At 41.3% G+C, this 27,005-nt stretch overlaps 2 protein-coding genes across 12 annotated transcripts in view; one reads left to right on the top strand and one right to left on the bottom strand.

Moving 5' to 3' along the window:
• Positions 1-27,005, bottom strand: part of NBEA (neurobeachin) — a 499,996-nt gene that overhangs the window by 145,710 nt on the left and 327,281 nt on the right. For 6 of the 11 annotated variants that reach the window (XM_061345312.1, XM_061345371.1, XM_061345303.1 and 3 more), the window contains 3 exons: positions 23,767-23,910; positions 21,485-21,523; positions 10,119-10,255 (listed from right to left, as the gene is read on the bottom strand). In XM_061345312.1, the coding sequence (XP_061201296.1) occupies positions 10,119-10,255; positions 21,485-21,523; positions 23,767-23,910 (320 nt within the window). The remainder of the gene's footprint in view (positions 1-10,118; positions 10,256-21,484; positions 21,524-23,766; positions 23,911-27,005) is intronic. The other 5 variants (XM_061345351.1, XM_061345398.1, XM_061345380.1 and 2 more) reach the window with 1 other exon arrangement.
• MAB21L1 (mab-21 like 1) lies at positions 5,848-7,639 on the top strand. The gene has a single exon (XM_061345223.1). It carries the CDS (start codon positions 6,317-6,319, stop codon positions 7,394-7,396), a length of 1,080 nt encoding a protein of 359 aa, XP_061201207.1. The 5' UTR covers positions 5,848-6,316; the 3' UTR covers positions 7,397-7,639.

The following is a 27,005-nucleotide window of genomic DNA, read 5'->3' as shown; positions in this document are numbered from 1 at the left end:
CTGCCCATGCACTTAACTGTGAGCCTAAAGAAGCCCGTGACCTCACCAATACCAGCTGAATGTTTCACTAGCCATGTGTACGTTGGAAGGATCAGGGTCTTCATAAGGTTCAATGAAATGTATTAATCACTGGCAACCAACTCACTCAATTCCTTCCTTCACCATTATTTGGAAAGAAAATATCAGAGAGCTATACACTATATTAAAAATCAGAAGTCTGCATTGAAATATGCTAGGCATGTATTTTTATAGCTAAATCAAGATAAAGTGCGTTACACAGGTAATTTACCATACCTATGCTACTATAAGGGGAGAGGGCAAGTTTCGGTTTGAGTTGGAGGGATTTAACATGCCCAAAGCTTTGGCAGCACGAAAGTTAGCAATAAACACCTAACATGACGAAATGTATGTGAAAAGATGGTGCTTATTTATAGCTTTATATAAGTTAGTGCTCAAGGATGCTAAGCAGCATCTTCTGATTTCAATAGCTCTAGCAGCTATCTACAAGATGATGCTGTTTAGTTTGCTAATCGAGATGCAACCAGCTTATATAAAAACACCAGTCACAAAAATAAGTGTCTTCAAGACATACCAACCTCCCATTTTGACTGGGCTAATAAGATACTGGGTTACTTATAAAATATAGCATGAACAAGCTGAGTGATGTCATAATTTATATAATGATGCATTTCAAATGCTCCCACACTTTGGTTCCGACTATTGCTCTAGCCCTTTCTCAAACAGTGTATTCTAGGGCTACAAATTGCCAAGGGGAAAGGTTAGTTTAGACATGAAGTCTTGGGAAGCTGCTCATCCAACACTTACAGCTTTATTTTCAAGGTCAACGTTGAATATTTTCAGTCATTTAATCATATACAGCATAAGAGAGTAACGAGAGTTCTGCAGTGTTGGATGACCCACTACAGATGTAGTAGATTAAAAGGTGCTAATCCCCACTGATTCCACACTCCTCTCACAGTTCAGCAGAAAAGAGCATTCTCCAAGCAGATCTTAAAAAAAAAAAAAAAAAGAAAAAAAAACAACCAGTGCTGACTGCTTAAATAAAACACTGTACCTTAAGGAATGTCTGGCTTTGGAGAAGCTGATGGAGAAGTGAACCAAATGAATAATTCAGTGCATTTTTTCCCCTGCTTGAATGTTTCTGCAATTCTAGCTAAATTACAGTTGTGAAACCTCCATGCTTACTTTTGAGACATAACATTTTATAGAAAACAAATCAATTACTGTTTTTTTTCCTTAACAGATTGCAGATTAGAAGAATTTAAATCATTAACAGTTCATCCAAAAGGCCTCGGATGACTAAGTCCAACAGTACTGCAAACTATTTTCATGTTATATAAAAATAATTTTTATTAGTATTATTTTTAATTGGAAGATAATACATGCACGTATTTAGCACTAATGAATGGTAACTGTGTACTGTAAAAAGCAGCTACATCCCTTTTTTTTAAAGAATAAAAAACATTTGCAGAATATTGTAGATAAAGGAAGAAAAATGTTTGCATACCAAATTATACAGAAATGTATACACATTTATTAAAATTGCACTTTTGAAATACTATAGCAACTTGCATTTAAACTTTTCATTTGCTTCTAAATTTGAATGTGGAGGCAAAAAGGAAACTACAAAATAAGAATACAGAAAACCACAGGTACCATCAACTTCTATCATAAAAAATTGATGCTGCCTTTTTTATATAATGTGACACCTAAAGCAAACTAGGCACAAATATATGCCTTTAGTTTTCCTACTTGGAAAAAACTAAATTTATTGTTGCTGGCAGGATAATACAGATAAAATAACCAGTATGAATTCAGAAGGGAAGGGGAGAAAGAAGAACCAAGAAATCAGATACATTCAATGAGCCTTCAAACTCACTTCACCAGTAGGGATAAATAATTTAATCAACTCAGCTTCATTTTTTTTCCTGGCTCCCTAGTGCAATAGGCAGATATTAAAAAATAAAACTTTAAAATTCATGAGCAGTTGTGTGTGGAATAACCATCACCATCATAAGAAATATAAAGTGATATCAGTGCAAGAACTTCGTGCGTATATGCATCTGCATGTGCATTTTAACTCCACTTTTCACCATATTAAATTATTGGTGAAATTTATATATGGCAATGTTCTTCTTTTTTTCTTCTCTTTCATTTTCAAATCCCATTTGAGGGGCGTGGGCGAGTACCTGCAGTCAAAGATTTTCAACATCGTTTGGCTTTTTGGCTAACATGAGCACTATCTGACAAGGCACTGCAGCTTGAAAGATGGGAACTAACAAGCAGAGTTCCACAACTACTGTTATAGTACCCCTAATTAGGGGTAAGTATCTAGAAAACAGTAATTTGGTAAAAGTCACCCATATCATATTGTACCATTATCATGACAAATGATCAATCCTAATTTTAATGAGGTGATTTTAATCCAAATTTTCCAAAACAATTCAATACATATAAAAATAGAACTCAGTGATGAAAAGGCGTTCTTTCCTTTAGTAATTTATGAAGGATGTATTAATAACTACAGAGACAAACCAACTGCAGTAAGTGGTCAGAAGCTTCGAAAATATTCATATTTTTGTCATATTTAGTCAAACGTAGTAATTTTCAGAATCTAAACCAAGTCACCGATTTCTTGTCATGTTAAACGATTGAGTCACCTAAGCAGTCACATTTCAGTGGTTGACTCGTGACAGCGATGCTTAAATCCACAAATCTCCAAACTATCAAAAGTTTATTGTGTACATGTGAAATGAAACGGCACAGTGAAGTTAATAGCAACCTTCTCTGCTACACACCGCCCAGCCAAAACTAAAGCTAGTGTTTCCCATAGCCACCAAGATACAGTAAATACATATAACCTGCATTACTTGATACCGTAGGTTAATCTTTGCATTATACACTGAAAGCTCTGACTTAGGATATGACATAATTTTAATTTAAATTATTTTTGCCACATTATGAAAATTAAGCCTTCTGACATCTTAAAGGTACGACCTGCCGCCTTTTGCCTGCAGCAACTTTAGCACCGAGCTAAAACCACAGGGCAAAAATAAACAAAACTTCGACGAAATGCTGCCATCCCCTGCTTGCAGCGCCGGTGCGGCCGAGGGGCCGGGCCGGGCCGGGGAGGGATGGGGAGTCGAGGGGATGAGGAAGGGATGAAGAGACGAGGAGATAGAGAGGGCTGGGGCACCATGCTTTTGGTGAGAGGATGGGCAACCGAGGGACTGAGGAATCAAGGGGCTGAGGCCAGGATGGAGAGCCTAAGAGCTGGGGAAGGGCTGGGGAGCCCAGGGGCCGTCGCAGGGACGGGATGTTCACTCGGCGGAGATGGGTCGGAGGTACAACGTTTTTTCCGACCGCTCTAACTTTCGTTTTTACACCGCTGCGGTATGTAACCTCGCGGAGAAGGCGCTCTTTCTTATTTAAACACCAAAGAAACGGCCCCGGACCAGGCCGGGCCGGAGATTTTGCGATGGCCGGCTCCGGGGCCGAGCGGCCGCCGCCGCACCAGGGCAGCAACCAGGGCCCCGGCCAGCACCGCCGCCGGCAAACCCCGCTCGTGAGGTCCCCGGGACCCGCCCGCCAGAGTCAGACCCCAACTTCGCAGTTTTTCCTTCCTCCGCACATCCCGGCCTTGCCCTGCTCCGACGAACATCGCACCCTCATCTGAAGGCAAGGCGCGACCGGCATCGTCCTCGGCCCCGAGGGGCGGGCGGGGGAAGGAGGGGTCGTCTGAGCCCCATCGGCGGGGGCAGTAGGGCGGGATGTGCGGAGCCGGCTTGGTGCCTCCCCCTCCCCGCCCGCCGACGGGGCCTGCGGCGGTGCCACCGAGCCGTCTGCCGGGGAAGGGTGCGATGGCCGGTCCCCAACCCCGTCGCGTCAGGTTCCCCGTGCACCCGGGGGCAGCCGTCGGTAAGAACAGCGGGGGGACGGCGGCGGCGGAGGGGTGTCGGGCTATCCCCTCCGACCCAGCCAGGAGCCCCGTAAGTGCCTGCTCGGGGAGAGCGGGGTAAACCGGGTTCCGGACGGTGGCTCGGAAGGCGCCGGGAGCAGCGCGGTGTATCTCCACTGCCGGCGGCTCCGCCGCGGCCGGGGCGAGCCACGTGTGTCGCGCCGCCTGGCCGGGAAACTACCCGGAGGAGGGAGAAGAGCTGGCAGGAAACCAGCTCCTCTTCGCCCGAATAGCCAGAAAGCGGCCGCCTCTCCGCCGTCGGCAAGAGGGGCTGTGGCCGGGGAGTGGAAAAGCTGCTTCGGGACGAGCTGTCACCTGCAGTTCTTCAGCGTGGCGCCCCAAGACAGCCCCAGCCCTGTTTCACGAATGGACAGAAAATTATTCCCCCATCAGCTTCCTCCTGGGAAGCGGCACGGGGAGCACCCGTATAAACGCCAGACCGAGCGAACCAAGCACAAAATCAGAAAATCTCCTCCATGTCCAATAAGTTGGTCTCATTAATACGGTGAATAAATGTGAAATGTTCTTTGCGGTATGACTTCTCCTTATATATGCCTGTGACAGTGACTTTAAGAATTAGTAATCGGGCAGTGGATTCAAGATTCCAAGCGATTAAAAGCTTTGCTCCTGTGTATAACACACACATACATTTATAGTTAAGGATTCTTTTTAAGTAAAGCTCGGTAAATGCTGCAAAGCATAAGACTTTGCCACTCCACCTTATTTCCAAATAAAGGTCCCGGTTCCTAACACTTAAAGTACTGAAGGCAAAATTTGCTAATTACGCATCACACACACGAAACCCCAAACTGCCAGATTAGTAGCATGCCAGCATGTATGCAGTCGCTAGCATGCCTCCCGTGTGCACATTTACTAAACGCAGCTTGCTAGCAGAGCTCGCTATACGATAAATCGTCCGTGTTTGAAATTAATAGATACTTATAGTGGCGCCTCAAAAAGCAGCTGAGCATCCACTCTTCACAATATATCGAAGCGCTAATCGGAATATAAAAACAAAGCTAAGAACTGGCAGATGAGATTTACCGTTCATATCTGCTACCTCATTTCTGGAGGAAATGTGAAAAAGACCTGACAGATAAGTTTAGCGATTGATTCTCCCTTGCAAGGTACAAACACAAAAAGCCAGGCAGAAACAATGCCAAAATGCATCAAGCCTCAAAATCGATTAGAGCCCGTCAGCAGATCTTTTACAACAATACAAATCGAGGATTTTTGCGTGATACTTTATTCCAAAGGACACTAAATTTGCCGTGAATCTGCTGCCTTGTTCACTGGCAATTCACGAGAGGAAAAAAAACCCCAAGAACTTCTCTTTTGCAGTTAGAGGCAACTATCAGGAGGAAAGGACAGCGTGATGTGCTGCCAAGTGTGAGTTAATGACCTTACGTCTCCGCTCCCGCAGGAGCGAGCCCGGTGTGTGGCTCCCGAGGTGGGGGATGCCCGAGAATACACCTGCACCCGCGCCGCGGCAGAGGGAGGCACGGCGGGCTCACTGCGGAGCGGCACCCTATTGCCGACTCCCTTCGAAACCTCAATACCCTGCACGTTACACCCCAAGGAGAGCGATTTCTCCCGGTTTCCGAGCGCAGAGATGATCGGGGAGGTTTTTCAACCAGTAACCTCCTACCTCTTTATATGTGCCTGTGTGCGTCTGTGTGTATACATATCTATCTCCGAGAGAGGGATTAATTAGCCGGGTTTGAGCTGAAAGAGGCTGCAGTGACGAGCCCAGTGGCGATTGGCCGCCCGCCTGCCTGGCCCTGCCTTTATAATTTCCACACGAGTGCATCTGGGCTCTTATACAAACCAACAGCCAGCTTCTTCTGACATATACACACACACACGGCACTTCCCCCCCCCCCCCACCATCTGATTAGCCACCCTGCATACACACAGTGATTACTACGGGAAAACATAAATAAATACGAAGAGGTTTTATTATTTTGACTACTGGAAGCCTCACTGTACCTCAGTGCAACTTTTGTTTTTCTTGCTGCGGGGGAAGGTGCAGCTCTCTATGCTTTCCTCTCACTTACGGACCCTTTAAAAAAAGGGGGAGGAAAAATATCTCCCCCTTCAGTCCCCCGCCCCCCAACCCCCCCTCCCCGCCACACACACTTCAAGACGGCTGATCTAAAAAAGCAGGAAGAGAGCATCTGAGGAGCAGCAGCCCCGGCGCATTTTGAAAAACATTTGTTACATTTCAGAGTGCGGCAGCCTGTTATTCCTCTGAAGTTGGCTCCAGCCTTAGCAGCCGCATTGGATCCCACAGCCTATTGCGAGACTCCGGTATACAACCCGGATCTCTGCCCCAACATGATCGCGGCCCAGGCCAAGCTGGTATATCACTTGAATAAATACTACAACGAGAAATGCCAAGCCAGGAAAGCTGCCATTGCCAAAACAATCCGAGAAGTCTGCAAAGTGGTGTCGGACGTGCTGAAGGAGGTGGAGGTGCAGGAGCCTCGATTCATCAGTTCCTTGAACGAGATGGACAATCGCTACGAGGGCTTGGAAGTTATCTCCCCCACGGAGTTTGAAGTCGTGCTGTACCTGAACCAAATGGGGGTGTTCAACTTCGTGGACGACGGCTCCTTGCCGGGCTGCGCTGTGTTAAAGTTAAGCGACGGGCGAAAGAGGAGTATGTCCCTCTGGGTGGAGTTCATCACGGCGTCTGGCTACCTCTCCGCTCGCAAAATCCGGTCCAGATTTCAGACTCTGGTGGCTCAAGCCGTGGATAAGTGCAGTTACAGAGACGTGGTAAAGATGGTGGCAGACACCAGCGAAGTGAAGCTGAGGATCAGGGATCGGTACGTGGTGCAGATCACTCCGGCGTTCAAGTGCACGGGGATCTGGCCTCGGAGCGCTGCCCACTGGCCGCTCCCCCACATCCCCTGGCCGGGACCCAACAGGGTGGCTGAGGTCAAGGCGGAAGGCTTCAACCTCTTGTCCAAGGAGTGCCACTCTCTGGCCGGCAAGCAAAGCTCGGCCGAGAGCGATGCCTGGGTGCTGCAGTTCGCGGAAGCCGAGAATAGACTGCAGATGGGCGGCTGCAGGAAGAAATGCCTCTCTATCCTCAAAACCTTACGGGACCGTCACCTGGAGCTGCCGGGCCAGCCCCTGAATAATTATCACATGAAGACTCTGGTTTCCTACGAGTGCGAAAAGCATCCCCGCGAATCGGACTGGGACGAGTCGTGCCTGGGCGACAGGCTCAACGGGATTTTACTGCAGCTCATCTCCTGCCTCCAGTGCAGGAGGTGCCCGCATTACTTCTTGCCCAATTTAGACCTCTTTCAGGGCAAACCTCACTCAGCCCTGGAAAACGCGGCAAAACAAACGTGGCGACTGGCTAGGGAAATACTTACCAACCCGAAAAGTTTGGAGAAACTTTAGAGAGTAACTATAAAACCGGCCCTAACGACAAATTTGCTTTTTTCCCGATGAAGTTTAACCTGCCTGTTCGAAAAGTGAAACGTTTCCATTTGACAATACAAATAATGTTCTCTTTCAAAAAGGAATATAGCTTAGGCTCTTCACAAAGAAAAATGAATAACAACAGCAAATATCGTTCCTCTCTTATCTTGGTCACAATTTTGCAGTTCCCCGTGAAAGAAAAAGAAAAGAAAAAAAAAAAAAAGAAGGAAAACAGTAATGATAAAAAAGTGTGTTACCTAGAAAAGAAAATTGGCCGTAATTTAACTTGATTGTGATCATTCAGCCTAGAAACGGTACCAACGGATTATAATAAACCCCAGTATTTTTATGTAAACCCTCTGTGAGTAAAAGCTATTTGGATATGCCACCTGAACAAACCCTAATGTACCTTTGATTTGTATCAGATATTGTGATCTCACATTGTCTTTGAAATTGTGGATGTTGGTGTTTTGTGATTTGGTGAACAGAAGTAAAATTGCCATTTTGGATACTTCAAGGACATTTTCTGCTAAAGAGAAGATACCATTTAAAAAGGTAGATTTTATCATGGTACTTTTGTTAATCGTCTTTGAAAGTGTCTGAATTTACAAGTTTACATTTTTTGTTTCATATATATTGCTTGTTCTATTTCTAACATTCCATAAATATACTTGAAATGTTATTTAAATATATTCAAAAGAAATTTGGATTCTGCTTATATAATAACGCTTGAATATTGGAGTTATATATTTGAAAATGCACTTGAAATACACTGGAAAATTACCTTTTGTGATTTAGATTTTAATTTCTGTTGCTGATTTATTTAAGTACAAGCTAATAAATGAAGTAAAATGTATACGGGTAAGCGTTTCAATACCGGATCAAGTTTTCTAGTTGAAAAACCAGAGGCAGCTATGTTTTGTAAATTTTGCCTTCCTGTTTGTAGTTACTTAAACCCTGTAAAGCTGCAAACTTGGGGGCAGACGCCTGATTTTTGCATTTTTAATAGTTTTATAGAACAGGGAAATACTGGTGCTCCAGACACAACAGAATTTAGAAGAATTTAGCTCCACATGACCATCAGCATCTGTCAGACACCGATGTTGTTATTCCTGCAGTAACACTTTTTCAGCCGTCAGAAAATAAATCTGCTTTCGAAAGGTTTACTATATGGCACTGATGTGTTTCTGCTCGGTGCTGAGCAAAGCTGAGGAAACACAACGTATCCTTTCAGTAGCCAGTGTACCGAGTAAGCCAAGCAGTGAATCTGATAAAACTCATGTTTTTGCGCAAGTAGTAATAAAGAAGAAAATAAAATTTATAGGTGAAAGGTTCAAGCCGGCACCAATAAAGTGAACAACAATATTACTTCTCACGTACAAATCCGTTATGAATGTGGTAAGATTGCCAGTTGCACTCCTAGAAATCAAGCCCCTGCGCTCCCAGGGCATTCGGAGGGAATAACATGTGTGTGTGGCTACAGAACTGCAAGCGATCCAACATCGCCTCTCCGTACCGCAGCGCCTGGTCCTTTTTACTATGACTTTCCTTAAAATCAAAACGCAGAATCAACGAGGAATCGGTTTAGTACCCTGACAGTCAACAAGTGCTGAAAGAGGCCGATCGCCTGTGTAACACCCACTAGCAACTGTTTCCAGTGGGAAATATTTCCCTAACGAAACCGTTATCCCAAAGTGATTCTGACAGCTGTTGTTTTTCCCCAGCACCGCAAAGAAAGTTCCGAGTTTGAGAAATTATTCGCAAAAGAGAAATCGCCATATTATAAACATATTCAGACGAGGTCGCTAGAATTTTCTTGGAAATTATTTATATTTCTGCAGGAAAACCAAAACCCAAACAAACCCTAGGCACCTCCCCATTTTTTTCTCTTCTAACATTTCCCAGTGCAGTAACAGCGATAAGGCTAAAAAAGACCCTGTAACAGACGGCCCTTCCGCACCCCCTGACCCACCCCCCCCCCCGGGGGCAGCCCCCGCTCCGCGCCCGCGGGAGGAAGCCACGGAAAGGTTTCCGCTCCAGTCACGCACCCCTGCTCTGCGGCGGCTGGGCTGGAGGCTTCCGCGGAGGGGGGAGGAGGCGCTGGAGAACTGGTAGTAGTAAATGACTTAAGAAAAAACCCAGAGCTTTCCCAGGAATCAAGTCTTGGGCACATGCCTATTTCCCTTTTCCTTTTCCTTCTTTCGCACCCCCCTCCCCCCCAAATCAGCATGAACTTGCATTTCAGCAGTCAGAGTGTTTACAAAATGCGCAGTATTTTCTTACACGGAAACTAACGTTCTTGAAATAACGGGATTCTACGATATCCTCGGAAGGGCAAAAACCCCTCCGCTGTGCCTCGGAAAGGCTGAGGGCTGGGACTGGGGCTGGGGCTGGGGCTGCTGTTCTCTCCAGGGATTTCAGAGCAATTGGCTTAACTGCTAAATCTGACCACGTTCATACAAAGGCACCGAGCGAAAGGCCGTTGGAAAACGCGCACGCTGAGTAACAGAGGATTTAACATCATTAATACATTGCGCTTTTTTTTTTTTTTTTTTTCCCTTTAAATAAAACTCAGCGAGAGGCGGCAGACGGGAGTTTGGAGCGGGGGGAAGGGCAGCCCCGGCCCACGTGTGCGGGGACCAGGACCGGGGATGGTGATGAAGATGAAGATGAGGAGGGGGCCCGAGCCGGCCGCACTCACCTTGGGGTCGATCTTCTTGAAGGCCGGGTCATCCTCGTCCACCTCGAAATAGATTTCCGTGGTGGTGATGGACAGCGTCCCCTTGGCCACCACCACGGGGGCGATGAGCTGTGCCGGCGTGCTGAGGACCACAGGGCCTGAAAGGCAAAGCGAGGGTCAGGCTGGAGGCGCCCGGCCGGCCCATTCCCGGTGGCCCTTCCCCTCCCCTCCGCCAAGCCAGTGCCCGGCGAGCCCCCTCATAAACTCCGTTTGTAAACCTCCGTGTCCATTCCCCTCCTGGCCGCGGTCAGTGCTTTGAACTCCGCGGTCAGGACAGAGGCGAGTTTGTGAGCTCCGGGGTTGCGAGATAAATCAGCCAGTAGCGAAATTCAGAGGAGTCAGAGTGAAAAATAGCTGCCTCTTAGAAGTAGGTCCCTTCTCTTTTCATGCCCCTTTGCTCCTCGTTAACACTACCGCTGTTTATGTGCAATAGCGGCAACTCGTTACATCCAGCTTCGACCTGAAAGCGATGGATTCGGGCCGTGGCGAGCGGGCTGCAGAGCAGTCCCCGGCCCGCAGCCCCTGCCCACCACACCGGTCCTGCGGAGCCTGGGGACATTATTATTAACTCTGGGTCCAGAGTTCAACGCCAAAAGCATGGCGAAAAATTGTGGGGTTTTTACCTACTTCCATACCAAAGGCATCGTTAAATATATTTACGGCAACATCATTTTTATTTCAGCTTGCTGCCACTTAATCCTCTTAAAATTACGGTAACAATATTATGCTCAAATATATTCCATATCGAGATGCTTACACGGGCACTGAAAAGATGGGGCTGGGAAAACCTATTATAAAAGGCAGCTTTCTCTGCACAAATTGTTAGGTTTTAATTCAGAGAAAAAAACTTCTGCTTTAATGCAAAAGAGAACAGGGGATCCTTTTTTTTTTTTTTTTTCACCATCTTGTCTTCGATATAAATGCAATCTACTGTTAAAGGTAACAGTGTCCATGTATAGGAAACTCATTTGCTCTAATTAAAAGATTGAATATAAACCACTTTTAAAGATTTAACCACTGAAGTGTGCAGGGTAATTTGTATACACATATATAAACACACATATCCATGTGCAGGCACACACACACATCTCATGTACAAATAATAAAGCCTCAGTACTGAGAAGCTACAGACATGACTGAAGCACCTTTTAGAAACTGGCAAACTGATTATCCCAGTGAATGCTAAAACGGGTTTGCTTGGTTTGTGCAGTTGAATTCTCCTGTGCCATAAAGATCTTGCAGGGAGGGCCTGCAGGCCCCGGGCACCCCTCTCTCTGGGGATGACGGCTCTCCATGCTCGGGGAGCCCGGCACAGTGAAGGTGAGCCCTGGGCCACACTTGGCACCCAGACCAAGGGCATGGATGCAACCTTTCCTCCTCTCCCAGTATCCCACACCCTTTACTACCAGATCCTGTAAGCAACACTTCCAATTACTCACTTAAACCAAATTAGTCCTATATCAGCGCATCTAACTGTCATGTTGTTAATATTTTACTTTACTGTAACACCCAATTTGAGCCCATATTGCACAGTGTTTTGTCATTTATTCTGCAAAATAAATAAAGCAGAAGGCACGGGTTACCGTATATAAAAGGGGAAGCTAAAGTGTGTAGTTTCAGTGACAGCTTTCAGCAGCCCAGCGTGGCAGGCTGGATAATATTGATACAAACTCTATTTTCTTTCATTTTATTGTTTTCCATCTCCTAATAAACCGGGGTAGCCTCTTGACCCTAGTCAGCTGATCAGAATCACACGCGCCGGGCTCGCTTTGCTGCTCCCCCTTGTCTCGCCTCCATCTTCCCTCCCTCCCTTGGCGGTGAGGAAGGAGCCGAGCCGAGCTGGGCCGGGCCGGGGAAGCCCCACTGCAGGCTCCGCAGGGCAGGGTGATCGATCCGAAACGCCGCGTTAAAGCCTCATCAATCTTCATCAAGGCTGCTCGAGTAATTACGCCCGATTCCCTTGTACGATTACAAGTGGATTTGGGTTTCTATTCCCCAGGCCCCCTTTCTTTGTGTTTACAGAAGGGGGGTCTGGGCAGAGCGCGGCTCCCTGCCCTGCAGAAGCACTTGCCTTCTTAAGCACAGCTTCCCGGTGCCCCCTTCACCGTTCTTGAGCGCGGCCGGGAGCCGCCGCCCAGCGCGGCGCACGGTGATGGGCTCCCGGGCCTTTGTGCGGGAAAAAAAGCGCCTTCGGAAGATGCGTCGTGGAAACGACCCGATATTCTATCATATTAAAGAGGCGTCTGTGGGCTTTGCGGAATCCCAGAAGGAAGACCATCAATCTAATCCAATTACCTCTTTTCCCTGGTGCTGTGCGGCTAAAATAAAAATAAAGACACCGCTATTTAGTGGTCAAAAGGCCAAACCCTACAACCTGACACCCAGAAGAAGACAGTAGGTGCCCCTAGGCTGGCGGCTGTGCTAGCGACAGGCACTCCCACACGGAGGAGGGTGCCAAGCTGCAAGGCAGGGGCTGGGTGGGGAGGGAGAGGGGACATTCACTTTTGAGCCTACTGCTGAATGCAGGGGAAATAGGGGGTTTCTGGGTTCTTCCTCCTCCGCCTCTCGAAAAAAGGCTCCGAGCTCCTAGACCGGTACCTTGACATCTACCCTCCTTTCTGCTCAAATGACACCCAACATTTGTAGCAATGTAAACGTTTCAGAGGTGTTAAAACGCAACAAGGGATAAGCGTTATCGTACTTTCCAGATGAGAAAACGTTTGATTCCCGCCCCCCCATTAGCAAAAAAGAAGCAGCAAGCATAATGAACAGTAGTCAAATTACAGGATTTCGGGGGACGGAGTGTTCCAACTAAGTTAAAAAAGTCTTTGCAGATTTTTTTTTTTTTTTCCTCCTGAAAGCACAAGAAAAAAAAAGTCGGCATTAACAGTGTGTCATTTTTACACTTGTCCTTTGGAAATCTCCAATTACAACTTCCAATTCCATAGCATGTTTAAGGAGCACAGAGTCTTTTTGTTGTAGCCTTCAGGGAGCAAGCCAGCCACTGAGAGAATACGAAATTAATCCACTACAGCTATAAAGAGAGAGGATTATGTTTTAATCCCCTTTGGGATAGTCTCTGGATTTTAAGGATCCGATATTAAAATGTTTACACAGAGCATAATCAAAATAGCGCAGATTTTCCATATGGCACCGCGCTATCGGGAAGCTTTGGGTCTTCTTCCTAACCTCAATTGATAATCTAATGGAACAAAAGCCGGGCACACCTGAGCCAAGAGCCGCGGGACGGGCTCATTCGCATGCGGGAAAGATAACGAGCTCCGGCTACCAGCCTTGCTCGGCCCCTCGGCGGCGGCGAGCTGCACTTTTCCAGGGGATGTAAATATTCATTACCAGGGCGGCTGCAGGGGCCGCGCCTCGCAGGGGCTGCACATGGGGCCGCTGCCGGGCGCTCCCTGCGCATTCCGCTTCCAGCTCCGGAGGAAAAAAAGCCAACCTGTGGCTGTTCAGCTTCGCCAGATAGCCTGGGGGCTGTGGAGAGAACTCGAGTCCAGGGAGCCTGTCAGCTGCTGGCACTCTAAGCAAGAGCATCTCTTTTTAAGGATCATTTCGTTGCCTCTTCCCAAGCTCTTTGAAGCGGCCCACAGCAGAGAAGCAAAGACCTAACAAAGAAGTTCTGGCCTTAGATCAGAAATCACTTCAGATCCACAGGTCTTGTAATCTGTTCAGAGGGAGAATTTTCTGCTTTGCCTGATCCCTGTGGTCGGCACATGTGATTTACATTTCTAAAATAAACGCTACTGCGCATATACTTTTAAAAATAATATTTTCCTTCCAAAAGTAAATGATCGTGGGATTAGAAGGTCCTAGTGAATAAAAGCAGAATGTAATCTCTCTCCTCCCCTCTGTTAATTTTTGTTAAACAGAGAGTTCAGACCTTGTATTCAGTTGTTTTACTTGTATCCTAGCGCTTGTATTTTTCAAGTTGAAGTAAAGAAAATCGATGCCAGTGAAAAGTTCTATCAGGTGAATGGGTTGGCTATCTGTTAAAGCAATACCAGTAAAATTGCACCTCTTACAGAAAACTCAAAATAAAATGCTATTTTGAATTTGTTATTTCAAACATTTTCATGAGCAGTCATTTTTAATTGTAAGAACTGAAGATATGTTATATTTATGAGCCCACAAATTACACCAGAGGTATATTTTCTGAGACAATTGAGCATAATTACTCCTAAGTAGGATAAGATATATGCTTTTATGGACTGAGTTACAAAACCAAGCAATTTATCTACGGCAAACTTAAAAATCTAACTTTTAAAATAATATTTTGGTGATTACTCACACATTAAAAAATACTAGCTTGGAAAAAATACTTTGAAAACGTATCTGGTCAGCTTGACCAATTAAATTTTACAATTTACTGGTTATTCTGAAAAAAACCCCTGAATATTGTCATGTGCAATTTTTAGCTGACACTGTTATAAACCAGAAAACATATAAATCTTTTCTCATATACTGTTTAACATGGAAAAATATAAAATGGATTAGCTGAAACTAATAAATTGACTATGTAAAATAGTTTGCACAAACTACAATTTGTAATTTGATATGATGCTTAAACAAGAATATTAAATATTATTACTAATAATAATAATTAAAAATCATTCACAAGGTACCTGAAATCAGACAACTGAAATTCCTTCAGCACTTTAAAGCCAAGTGTATTTGACACTGACTTGCTTTAAAATGACTACAAATCCTTGTAGCTGTAACAGGTTATACGAAACGCACAGTCATGTACGCAAACCCTGCAGTTTCTTGTAATATAAACCACATAGCAATACAAGCAGAAACAGGTATAGGCACCGGAAGCCTTTGGGAAAAGCTCTGTAGTCAGAAAATGATTTCAACCAATTAACACCATTGACATAATACATGCACTGCCATGTAAATAACAAGCAAACAACATATGATTCCTAAAAAAAACCCTATTTACAGAATTTAGGCTTTTTTTCTTTTTTGTTCCTACTGTCATCATAAATCTGATCCAAACTGCCTTTAAAAAGACTTCTGCAGTAAATATACTGAACTTACATGAGGATGGTTGCCCCCAATTTGTTTTCCACCATTGCAGATATGGGGAGTAACTCCTTCACTCAAACCCGGGCTTTTATAAGGATGTACATACCCAGCTCCCTTTACATATCACTTTGAACAGTTTCAATAAAAAGAATAATTTGCACAACTTTCTGATTGCAGAAACCAGAATCTAAGTCTAAACATGACTGTAATCTTGTTTTTCTCCTCCTCCACTGCATAAAACCCCCAATTCCTTTCCCTGTATTTAGAGATATCCAAGCTTATTTTGTTGGCTTTTTACTCTTGCACAATCATATGTTTCATATTGTGAGGGAGGGATTGATTTTTATTGTTTGTTTAAATGTCATTGCCAGTGTGGATAGGCCCCTGATATCCAAAATTTTCCCCATTTTTCCCCCCTTTCCTCCATAAAGCATGTAACACTACTACTAACATCAAAGATCAACTTCAATGGTCTTTTTCAACAACAATAACTAAACAATTACAGCAACTCAATTCTCTTAAGTGGTGCCATAACAGCAAACATATGCGTTTGATTAAAAAGAAAATGTAAATAAAAATAATCTTACACATTAAAACTCTGACTAAAATAGTAATAAATAAATACATTTTTTAAATGAGAATGTGAAAAGAGTGTTACTCAAGAAAGTCATTTTCTCTCAAACATATATATGCCTTTCATATATTTGAATTGACATGTGCACCTCCACAAGCAAATCATTATTTTAATTCCATACCTTCCTGCTTACATTGAAAGAAAAATATAAAATAGTACTTCTTCCTGAGGGAAAACATGTTTCGCAATATTCCAAAGAATAAGTATCTCTTTCTATTGTTTAAACTGTGATAAAAAGCAACCACTTAATCAAATGGTTACAGAATATGTAGAGACAAGCTCAATACCATAGCCAAGTCAATCTTATTAGATATTTTCTCACTGAAGGTCCCATGGAACAATCAGCTGTGTGTCTAACATCCTAAAGCAACTCAGAAAATCAACTTTTGCCTGCCTTTGCAGGTAAAGTCTGATTTACTCCGTGGTATACATGACAACCTCTGAACTGTGTTCAAGCTCTGAGTGGCTTATGTGGGTTTAGTATTGTTCCAGGACGTGTTTGAGCACCAACCTGCCAGATTATCAAGTATTAATAATCAAGAGTCCCCTTAATGGTTTACAGCTGGCCAGAAACTCAAATGTTTGGGACAGAGACCTCACTACTGTGATGCATACATTTGCCATTTAAAATTAGATTCATACAGAGTGCTCTGCCTGAAGCTATATATAGGAAGGATTGAGTAAATTAGGCTGGTTTGTAAATGAAGACCTTGATCGTTAAGCAGTGCATCCACATGTGAGTATACTACACTAATCCACTATGACCTGTGCTAACTTCCTCTTCATTTTTAGGTAAAATTTAAGGTACTTTTTTCAACTTAGAAAACCTTAAGTAATGCTGAACATGTCCACAAAAGTGATAGGTTTCCTCTCGGAGAGAGCCACTATATCTTTCTATTTAATAAAAATGTAACAGAAAAAAAACAATATCTTAGAAAAGCATATTTAATTTTGGAAGAAAAAGAGAAAGCAAAGAAAGCAAAGAAAGCATCCTGCTATAGCAGTATGCCACCAAAACAGGAACTTGCTGTAATGAGTCGGGAACATGAGGGATCAAATTCCAGCTGTCAGTCTGAGTGAACCAGACTTGACAGGTATCTCATACAGTCCAGCTTGTGTACCTGGGTATGCCAATAGAGCTCAATTGATTAGAAATGAAAGGAAAGATGTGAGCCCTCAGGTTTCATTTCTTCCAGTCTCCATTCTGGAAAAGATTTCAGGACAAACTGTAAGCTTTATATTTCTTGAGACTGCAGTGAAGGGAATTTTTATGTTCAGTTAGCTTGTGATGTTTTACAGTACACTTATTTTGTTAGCTACTCTTATGTGTGTGTGTGGAGAAAGAAATAAATTGTTTAATCACCATATAATTTATTAGGTGTATTTTGAAGAATCACCTGAGATGCAATACTTGTAACTTCAAAATTTTCTGAAAATACGAGTATCTCTAAATACTACCAGAACCAACAGAGAATGTTTCCTAGTGGCAATTGTGCCTACTGGTTGATTGCATGTTTTGCTGGTCCACAGTCAGGGAACTTCTGAAGACTATTCCACAAAGATTCTCTAGTACCTAATAAAAGGAGAGCCAATGTGGCAGGCTCTGTCATGTAGCCTTTTTCCTTTCCCTTAACAATTTGATCTCACTGCAGGAATTTTACTGCTTCTGAAACCCTTACTCCTGTGTTGAAGTTTGCTCAAAATGGCTTCCAGGTTCAGATGCTACAAAGATAGAGGCTGACAGAGGATGCTCACATAAACCTTGTTTTGTTAGAAAGCCAAGCTAAAAGCACTCCTGTAACAGGCTACCATTGAGGACTGTTCAAATGCACTGGATGGGCTGCTTCTTGATTGCATTTTTTTTTTTTTTTTTGCTTGCTTCTACAACAGCAATGAAAAAAAAAAAAAAGACACAAAAAGCCCAAAACCAACAAAAGGACAAAAAAGCAAAAATCATGTCCTGAAAGTGCTTAGGTTAAACATAGCTTAATACAGCTCTGGATTCATTCCTAACACTAATCTATGCAGGTCTGTCCCTGTATGTTCTTACAAACATTGCAGGGATTTATACACAGGAATCAACTGCATAGTGAAGATGAAATAAGGTGCAGAACAGTGAAGTCTGTCTCCTTATGCCTAGGCCTTTCTTTCTTTTATATATTACTCTCTCTGTTATTTATGCCTATTTTTCTCTCTCCATATATCAGGTAACTCACCAGCTTGCCCTTTGATAAACTAACAAGCTCCATCCAGAGTGTAATACCTCGGGACACAGGAGAACCTCCAGACTTACGCATTAGGCAAGTGTGCAGTCGAAGGCTCTATTGTAGTCTAATTTTGTAGCCTTAAGGAAAAAGAGTTTTGGAAGTTATGGAGGAACAAAACAAGAAATTTAAATAGAGCACATGAAGGACTCTCAGAGCCATTCAGAAATACAAAACAATGAAGTTTGAACAATTTCATTTTAGAGCTCGGAAAGCAGGAAATATGGCTGCCACTTTAAAAACTGAAGATGCTCAGACTTAAGAGTGTGGCGCAGTAAGGCACAAAGGGCTCTTCAAAGCTGTGCTTAAGAGCACTGTCATATATGACTGGCAGCCTCCTTATAAAATATTATGCTATTTTGGATAGTAATGTGGAAAAATTATTAGAAGAAACACGGAGATGTCTAAAAATAGTATGTTAAGAAACTTTTTTTTTTTTCTTTTTCAATGTGAAAGCCAGATACATATCAAAAGTATAACTGTTTTCAGTCTATGCCTGAATCCATGCTCTAAATTAAACTCATACAAATATGTTTTTCTTTTTTATACATAGACTTGAAGATCAAAATCTGAATATATAATAAGCAGAAACTATGATAATCTGACTGAATTAAATTTCCATGTTTGGAAGTATAAGGATTGTATGGTTACATGTCTACCATAAAAAGAGAAAAAGAATCACTCTTCTTCCACATTCCTGTCCCTTCACCAAACAAGCAATCCCCTGCAATGAAATTCCTATCTTGAAGAATAATTTGCAAGAAAAACTGAGTTTGAGGGGAGAAAACTACTCAGTAGTGCATATGCTGAATTCAGTGAACAGTTTCCACTGCGAAGCTTGAAACACTAGGAAAAATATTTAGGCCTTTTTTTGGCATTTTGTAATGAAAATATGCTATTTAACGGACATATCTATTTGTGCACAAGTACATGCATTTTTCTTAAAGAAAAAAACATAAAACATGGAGCTTAAGGTACCTTAGCCACCTCCAGAGAGAAAAAGAGAGTAAGAGAGTGCAAGCCAGAGGACAGAGAGAGAGAGAAAATGAGTTAAAAAAAGAAAGAAAATAACTAGCACTTCTGACTCGGGAAGCCTCAGAGGTACACACTGTTGGAGGCTGAGAGAGAATTATTAGGAAGCATCAGTGCATACTTGTTACAGTCATTCCTAGGCTTCCCCTGTGGTTGCTGCTTTCTGCCCTCAGGACTCCCCAGGATCATCAGAGCTGCTGATGTACAGATGGCAACTGCTGTAGTGGAAGGAGAGGATGTGATGGGTGGCAGGGCTCTCTCAGTCTCTCAGGAGAGAAAACACCAGGGAGAGAGGAGAAAGGCTGGAGATGGAAGATGAGACCACTCTCAGAACCACTTTCATGTTTCTCTCTCTCCAGTAGTTGGGAGGGATGAAGATGATTCTTCTCTCCTCCAAAATCTCCTGGGTAGGCTGGAGATAATATAATGTGCTGTCTGGTCCTTTCTTTCAATTTATTACTGATAACGTGTCAAAACTAAAAATATGCCCCTCCATTACTCCTTAAAAACAAGTAAGACAAAGTTGCAAACAGCTTTGCTTACCAGAAATTATCTACACTGCTCAACTTTTGTAAAGAAAATTCAGGGCCAGACTTTGGCCATACACATATTTGCAACTAAATATGTATATATCTAAATATCGAATGTATCAATCATATTTTTCATCCCAAATACTTATTTTGTGAGGTTTCTGAGGCTTTAGATGCAGTTCCTTGGTGTGTTAATGTTTCTGTTACTGCAGCTAGTCCTATGCAAGGCTTCATAATAATGTCAGAAATGTAAATGAGTCCTTTGTTAGAACCTGGAATAGAAAATTCCCCTAAGGGCTAAATGATTTGCTTCTTTCATTTTTTTTTTTTATTTTTTTTTTCCTTAGGTACTGCTACACAATCTTAACTGCAACTCTATCTAGCAGAGCTTTTGGCACTACTCCAACTTCTTCCAATGACACCATGAAATATTTTTTTTAATTGGAAAAGGCTGAAACAAGACAAAAGGCTTATTTAGCATAGGCCAAAAAACATGTTGATAATGTTTGGCTACCACCAGTCTTGTCTGGACTTCAAACAGATGACCTGGAAGTGAAAGGTCTTATATCTCATTAATAATAATATAAGCTGTCAAATCCTCATGACCTGGTGTGTTCCTTAGCACATGGCAGTAAGCTAGTAGTAAGACATCTAGATAGAGGGTTTAACATGTTTAGTGCTCATGCCAGTTGGACTAGCTACCCACTCTGGCTTGGAAGGAAGATCAGCTCTGTTTCGTAGTACTGCTTTCTAGAAGTATTTTTATACTGGAGTTGAGTTGCTAAAACTTAGAGCAGTGCTGGGAAGCTGCATCTCACTCAAACCTTCCTGGCACATTTGCATGATGGGGGATTTCCTTTCAGCTAGAAACAGATGTACAAGGACAAAAGGTTCTGCACATTAAGACTAAGGTGCATTAAAGGGAGTTGGTGTCTTTCCTTGGGTTTATTTGGATGAGTTGGTCAATCTTCTCATATAATGTAGTGCACAACATGTATTTATTCTTGCAAGACTGTCGTGAGATTGTAATTCACCACGGCTTATGAGTTGAGTGAGCCCATGCAAATAATCAGACAGATGCCTGCCAAAGCTTTCTGTCTTCCCAAAATAACCCAAAGCCTCATATCCTCTTATTTTTATTTCCTTTTTTCTTTCTAGAAACTACTCTTTAAAGAGCAGCAAAAGACTTCAGGGATACTTTGTTTGGCTAGGACTTGATGATGCCACCAGCCATATGACAAAATAGATGAAATGTGCTTCAGTTACAGAGCATGTATCTTTCAAAAATCTCATTAAGGCTAAATTCTATTCTCAGATGCACACAAACAATTCTCAGCAAGTCATCTGCAACTTCACAACAAAGAGAACGTATTTCCAAAATACATGAAACCTGAGTGGTTCAATTATTATTCTTTTTTCTTTCTCTTTTTTTTTTTTTTTTTATGATGTATTTTAGTGTAAAATCAGTACTTAAAAAAGTTTGGGGAAAGAATATTATCTGTTAAAACATATTTCCTTTTGAGAATGCCAGCTTACAATATTAGAATACATCCACATTTAACTTGGAAAAAAATCATCTATTAAGCAGAAGACAAACGGTTAGAAAATATGCATTCTCAGGCTTTTAAGAGAAAAGTAAGTATTTAAGAGCCCTATTGCAGCATTAGAAAATAGGAAAGGAGAGGAAAAGGAGAAAAGTTAGTAACATCAATTGACTACAGCATATTTGATTGTATTATCCACAGATTCAAAATGTATTAGAAAACTGTTAAAATTGACTACACTATCTCAATTATTAGTTCTAACAGAGATGTGACTTGCCTCTTGAAGTGAACAGTCTGGGAAGAAAAGGAGCTAAAACTGAAACAGAAAAATGTAAAATATTTTAATATGTAAATGCTAAAACAATATAAAAATGTTCTGATAACTCATACTGCAAGACAGCTAAAATACTGCTTTAGTTAAAAATCTTGATGCAAACTTAGAAGTCATAATTCTAAGACTCTAATAACATGGAATATAATTTTTATATTTTATTAAAATGCTACTTAATATAATGCAATCTGCCATTGCAGCACATGGAATACTGAGGTTATATAATAAAAATATTGAGACTATAATTATTTAAAAATTCTCCATCCCATATGTAAGTTATCAAGGTGAACTTTACACTGATTTGTGCCACATGGTTGATGAAAAACTATAGAGTCTCTGAAAGAAAAGGTATGTTCAGATAACTTTGTACAAACAGTCTCAATCTGTTTCAAACTTTCCCTTTTTTAGTTTTAGCTTCACAAATCAAAATATTGTAATATTTATGTTCTCTTAGCTAAAAAATTTCTAAAAACTAAGGTCTCATCTTTTTAAAAGGTGCCTGAGTTTCATGGAATAAACAACATTAAATTGTTTTAGTTAAATGGGAGCAATCTTAAATCAATTGAAACCTGGTTTATAATGATTTTGTTTAGTTCCTATCCCTTACTGAGACAATCCAAATCATTGTAAACCAGGTTTAAATTGATTTAAGCTTTAAACTTAAATTGGAGGCATATCTGAGTATAGAAATTCCAAGGTGTCATTCCACTCTGAATAGTAACTGTATGTATATGATGCTCTGAGATACCACAACTTGACATACCTCAAAGATTTCCAGATCACAGACAATGTATCTATGTAACTGTTTAGAATTAGACAAGAATGGACAGTGTGGTTTTATCAAGACCTGCTCAGAACTGCCAGAGCTACTATACACATACTTAGCTGGAACCACTATTCTAACACAGTTCTAAGAAACAGTGCTTCTAAGAATTTAGCCAAAGCAGTACTGACTTTCTTTTTAAAGGACAACAGGACATTGATCAAGTTATTCCAGTAATGGTCCTGCTTGATGCACTATTTTATTGACTGAGGACAACAGTGTCTCAGCAATGGTTAGCAGCAGATTGAAAAAGCAAGCAGATTGACATATTAACTGTTATATACTGGAGGTTGCTCCCAAATAAAAGCATTTACCTGCTTCCTCTGCTCTGCTCCAGTTTCAAAGCATGAGACTAACTTTCATGTAGGCTTTTTTCTTTTTTAACTTTTTTTTTTTACTTTTTGTTTTGCCTTTTTCTGTTTTTTAACCATTCATTTATAATCTTGCTACAAATTTTCACTACAGCATCAGAAGAAAGTACAGGAGCAAAAGTGGCTATTTTAGGAATTCAATTATGCAAAAAAATTCTGAGATATCACAAAACTTCCCCTTAGTGGACCAGTTTAATAAATATATTCCTAAGTAAAATAACCTAAAAAAACCCATACTGAATTTCACAGTTCTCACATTCTTATCTTGTCTGAGAAGAGACTGATTTTTCAACTTTCAACATGCTTTTCTTTCCAGATTACTTCCCTATGAAAGTATTGCCTCAAGACAAAGCTGTAACAAAACTGTTAGAAGATGGATAAAACTGAGACCTCACTGTATATCTTCACTCAGGGAGAAAGGACCAGAATGGCTCTCTCAAGTACATATATACTGAGGACTCATTCCAGCTCATATGCTAATGAAGTTCACAGCTTGGTTACAGTTTTTCTTTCTTAGCCGCACCTTACAACAGGCAACTTTTTCTCTTGCTGTGACAGATCGGTTGAGATGCCACTTAACCCCTTGAGAGAAGTGGGTGCCAGGAGGAGCTCAGGTTTCTCTCCACAAGTTGTGTGCCACTTGGGATCAAGGTCATCAAAGCGCACGACCGCTCTCTGACTCACAAAACCTGAGTTGTGGAATTAGTCCTCATCTCCATTTTAACCAAAAGAAAAGAGACATTCCACAGTTGTTTTACAGAATTTTCAACAAGTCACAGGCAGTAGTAAAAGCACTGCGATATTGCTCTTTCTCCCATCTCTGCTGAAAGACTAGGCAACAGGCACATGCTTTGTAATCAGTTTCCCTAGTTCATGGAACTAGGACATCATATTAAATCTAGAACACAATCTGTTCATACTGTAATTATATACTTAGCTGCCAATATTAAGACACTAATCACAAAGCTTAAGAAGCAACAAGTTTAAAAGAACCTTTTGGCTCATACTTCAGTTGTAATGAAAAGCATAATTACCTGCAAGATTGTCAATCTCCTTCTCTTGGAGCAGGCTAACAGCATCATCATCTCCTTCCAGCATAAGCTCTGTTTCTGCATTTTGATTTACCACAGCTTGACTGCGGAAAGTTTTCTTTGACTTCACTACATCCTCTTCAGTGCCTAAAAAAGTTACAAATGTCGTCAATTTAGCTGAATAATATTTTAAATATAAATCAACCACAGTCAAGTAGTAATAAGCTATAAATTATCTTTATTGAAAAAGGAACATTTGCTAAAACTTTATCAAGGTTTACAAAATATGCATCTTTATTCTTTCAAAATATATCTTGAATAAAATACAAACTGTTTCACAAAGGCTCTCCTGCTTTTAATGATTGTTATTTACCCTGCTTTTAATAATTGCTATTTACTTTATGTTCAGTGTTGTTCCATTTGTTTTCTATCTGCAAGAAATTCAGCAGGAGTTCCTTTTTGGTGTCCTGAATCTGCCCTCTGAGAACTCAATCCACCTACTCTAAATTAAAGGAATTGCTTTCAGATATTCAAAATCTTTCATCATTTGCGTCTTAAGAGATAGCAGGGACAGGATGACGAAGCAGGCTTATTTCAATATACAAGGTGTGCTATGCAGAGATTCAGAAAAAAATGAAAAAAAGACAAGCACAGTGAGGGAACTTTGGTGTGCAACTGTGTGTGTGTGTTTCTAAGGAGCACAATAAAAAGGTTGGTGTATGGGCATGTGGAAACTACATCAGAGGACTTCACAGGTAAGTCTTACCCTTCCTTCTTGCTTATAACTGACTTCTGCTCAGACTGACGTCTCCTTACAGCAGGAACCTTCTTAGGTTTTGGGAAATTCCTACTAGCATTTGCCAGAGTTCATTCTCATGATATAAAAAATTAAACATAGTGAATTAATTATAGTGTGGTCAAATGACAGAATCATAAGTAGCTTTCATATCATAAATAACTTTCATGTTTCTATTGTGACATCAGCTCAGTGTTTCCTTCTCAACTGCGGAGAGCACATTAGCTTTATTTTTAGTACTACAGACCCATAGCAGCATTATGCAAGAAAGCCTTCTGTTCTTTTCCTAAACAGAAAGCCCTGCATCTTCACCTTGGACCATATAAGGTATGGGTATCTCCAGTTCTACCAAACAAGAAATAAAACTCAAACATATTCTCTCCTTTATGTATGACAATTTAGAATTTTTCCTCCTACTAAGCTACAGAACGATGGGTGAAATATGAGGAAAACCAGGCACATGTAGATTTTGCTTGTCTTCTACAAAGCCTGAACTTAAACACGATTGAACACTATTATAGGAGATGTAAAACAATGAAGTGAAGCCCAGTAAGACTCCTGGCCTTGTATTAATACAGGACAAGTAAGAAGAATACAGTAAGTAGATAAATCAGTGGAGACAGATTCATGGATTGGCACTGAAATGTCAGGCAGTTTTGTTATTACAAACAGTGGGGAAGGTGTTATGATTTTATCTCCTACTCTTAGATGTCTTCTAATTAGTTTGCACACACAGAGTCACATATAAATAAAAATGCTGGAAGCATATTTTTCTATGAGTGCGTTTACTCTGAAGATCACTACTAGCATGGTGGATATCAGACTCCACTACAGGCCAAGACAACCTCATGTTTTGCATTGCCTAATATTAGTCTTTCATATAGTGTTGCTATTATCTCAATTTCTATTTCTGAAATGATAAAGCAGGCAAAGACAAACAAGTAAGCAAACCCCCAGTTTTTTCTCCAAGCCCAAAACACAGGACAGCAACTCTCCTGTGTGTTGCTCTCTCCACTAGGACCATACAGATAGTGACAGCAATTAAGACAATATCAATATATACTAGTATACTGTGTTTTGCTGTGTCCAGTTATTAGGCTCATTACCATACTTGTACAGCTTATTACTTAGTACACTAATTATTTACTTAATTTAAAATTGAATCAAGTACTATTTCCAAGGTTTTTCCTTTTTTTTTCTTCCTTTTTTTCCCCCTCCTAATTCACAAAAAGGATCAAGAATTGCAGGAGTTTGAAAAAAAAAAAGAAAGGAGCAATGTGCTGTAACAGACCTTCAGTTTTGTTATATCAGAATTGTCCTGGATATTTAACTGTTAGATCAGGATCTTGTTACACTTGTGTTTACTTCCAGGGACTTTAGCATTATTTGACACAAGTAATAGATCCTGCTGTGAATACTTGACACTGAAGAAGACTGTGCCTTGGATTAACTAGCAAAGGGGGAGGAAGGAGGCATGAAAATACTGTTCTCTTCCTTTTTGCTAGTTCCAGTGAGTTTTAGGGAAGTTTCAAGAGTTTTATAAAATGTGATAATGTTCAAATGAATTACTTCAGAAATACTAATCTGAAGTAATCATAGAGTCAACGCTTCTGCAGTAACCAATTAGTGACAGTCTTTTAAAATTATTTATGCATGAAAATATATTTTTAAAATTACAAGGAAAATAAGTTCAAGCCCCAAATGATTAACAACACCTAAAATGCATTAGAAGAACCTGCAATCTAGTGTATTTTAAATCCCTCGTGATGAGGGTTCCAGTTACCAGATTACAGAAGTATTGCCAGACACTGATGTAAGAAATGCGGTAGAGTAGAAAGCATTAAATTAGTTTAGCAAATTTGGAGATTAGCAACAAGATAAATGTTTCTAAAATCCATTCTGCCTTATAATATTAAACATACATTTATCTAAAAGAAATATAGTAAATGGCACTTCTTTGTCTTGATGGAAAAAAGCTCTGGCTTGGCTGTTGTCTAAATTTATCACTTTGTTGAGTGCACCTCAGTTTTGCTGTACTGTACCCAACATTTATCTAAATGAAAGTGTACGAGACCCGGCGTTGCCCTTCAATCACTATATCCTTTATGAGTTAGAGTTCCATTTATCAAAATTACAGCAAGAAGAGTAAGGTCTCACAGGGCTGTCTCATTACAAGGCTTGTAAACACTGTCCTTACAAAGAAATGGTTTAACACCTAACAAATCAAAAACTGATTGGGAATAGAATTTATTTGAGATCATCTATCTTCGGAAGACGTGCTGTACTGAGTGCACTTCGTGGCCTTTCTAGCCATTCATCAAGAAATTAACAAGCAAATACCACAGACCCACCATATCTTTTTGGATCCTGAAATGTGAAATATATTCAAAACAGATCTGTCACAGATGTTCTATTTTTGCATTTCAAGATGACTTCAAAAAGGTTT

The sequence above is a fragment of the Neopsephotus bourkii genome, unplaced genomic scaffold (genome assembly GCF_033783945.1).
Source record: "Neopsephotus bourkii isolate Nb327-2 ecotype Australia unplaced genomic scaffold, CSIRO-AGI_Nbou_v1 NB_38, whole genome shotgun sequence".
In the NCBI taxonomy this organism is placed as follows: domain Eukaryota; kingdom Metazoa; phylum Chordata; class Aves; order Psittaciformes; family Psittacidae; genus Neopsephotus; species Neopsephotus bourkii.
This window is presented reverse-complemented; position numbering and strand designations above follow the sequence as displayed.

What these genes read in the sequence shown, in the direction of transcription:
- MAB21L1 (XM_061345223.1), top strand. Translation starts at nt 6,317, where the DNA reads ATGATCGCGGCCCAGGCCAAGCTGGTATATCACTTGAATAAATACTAC.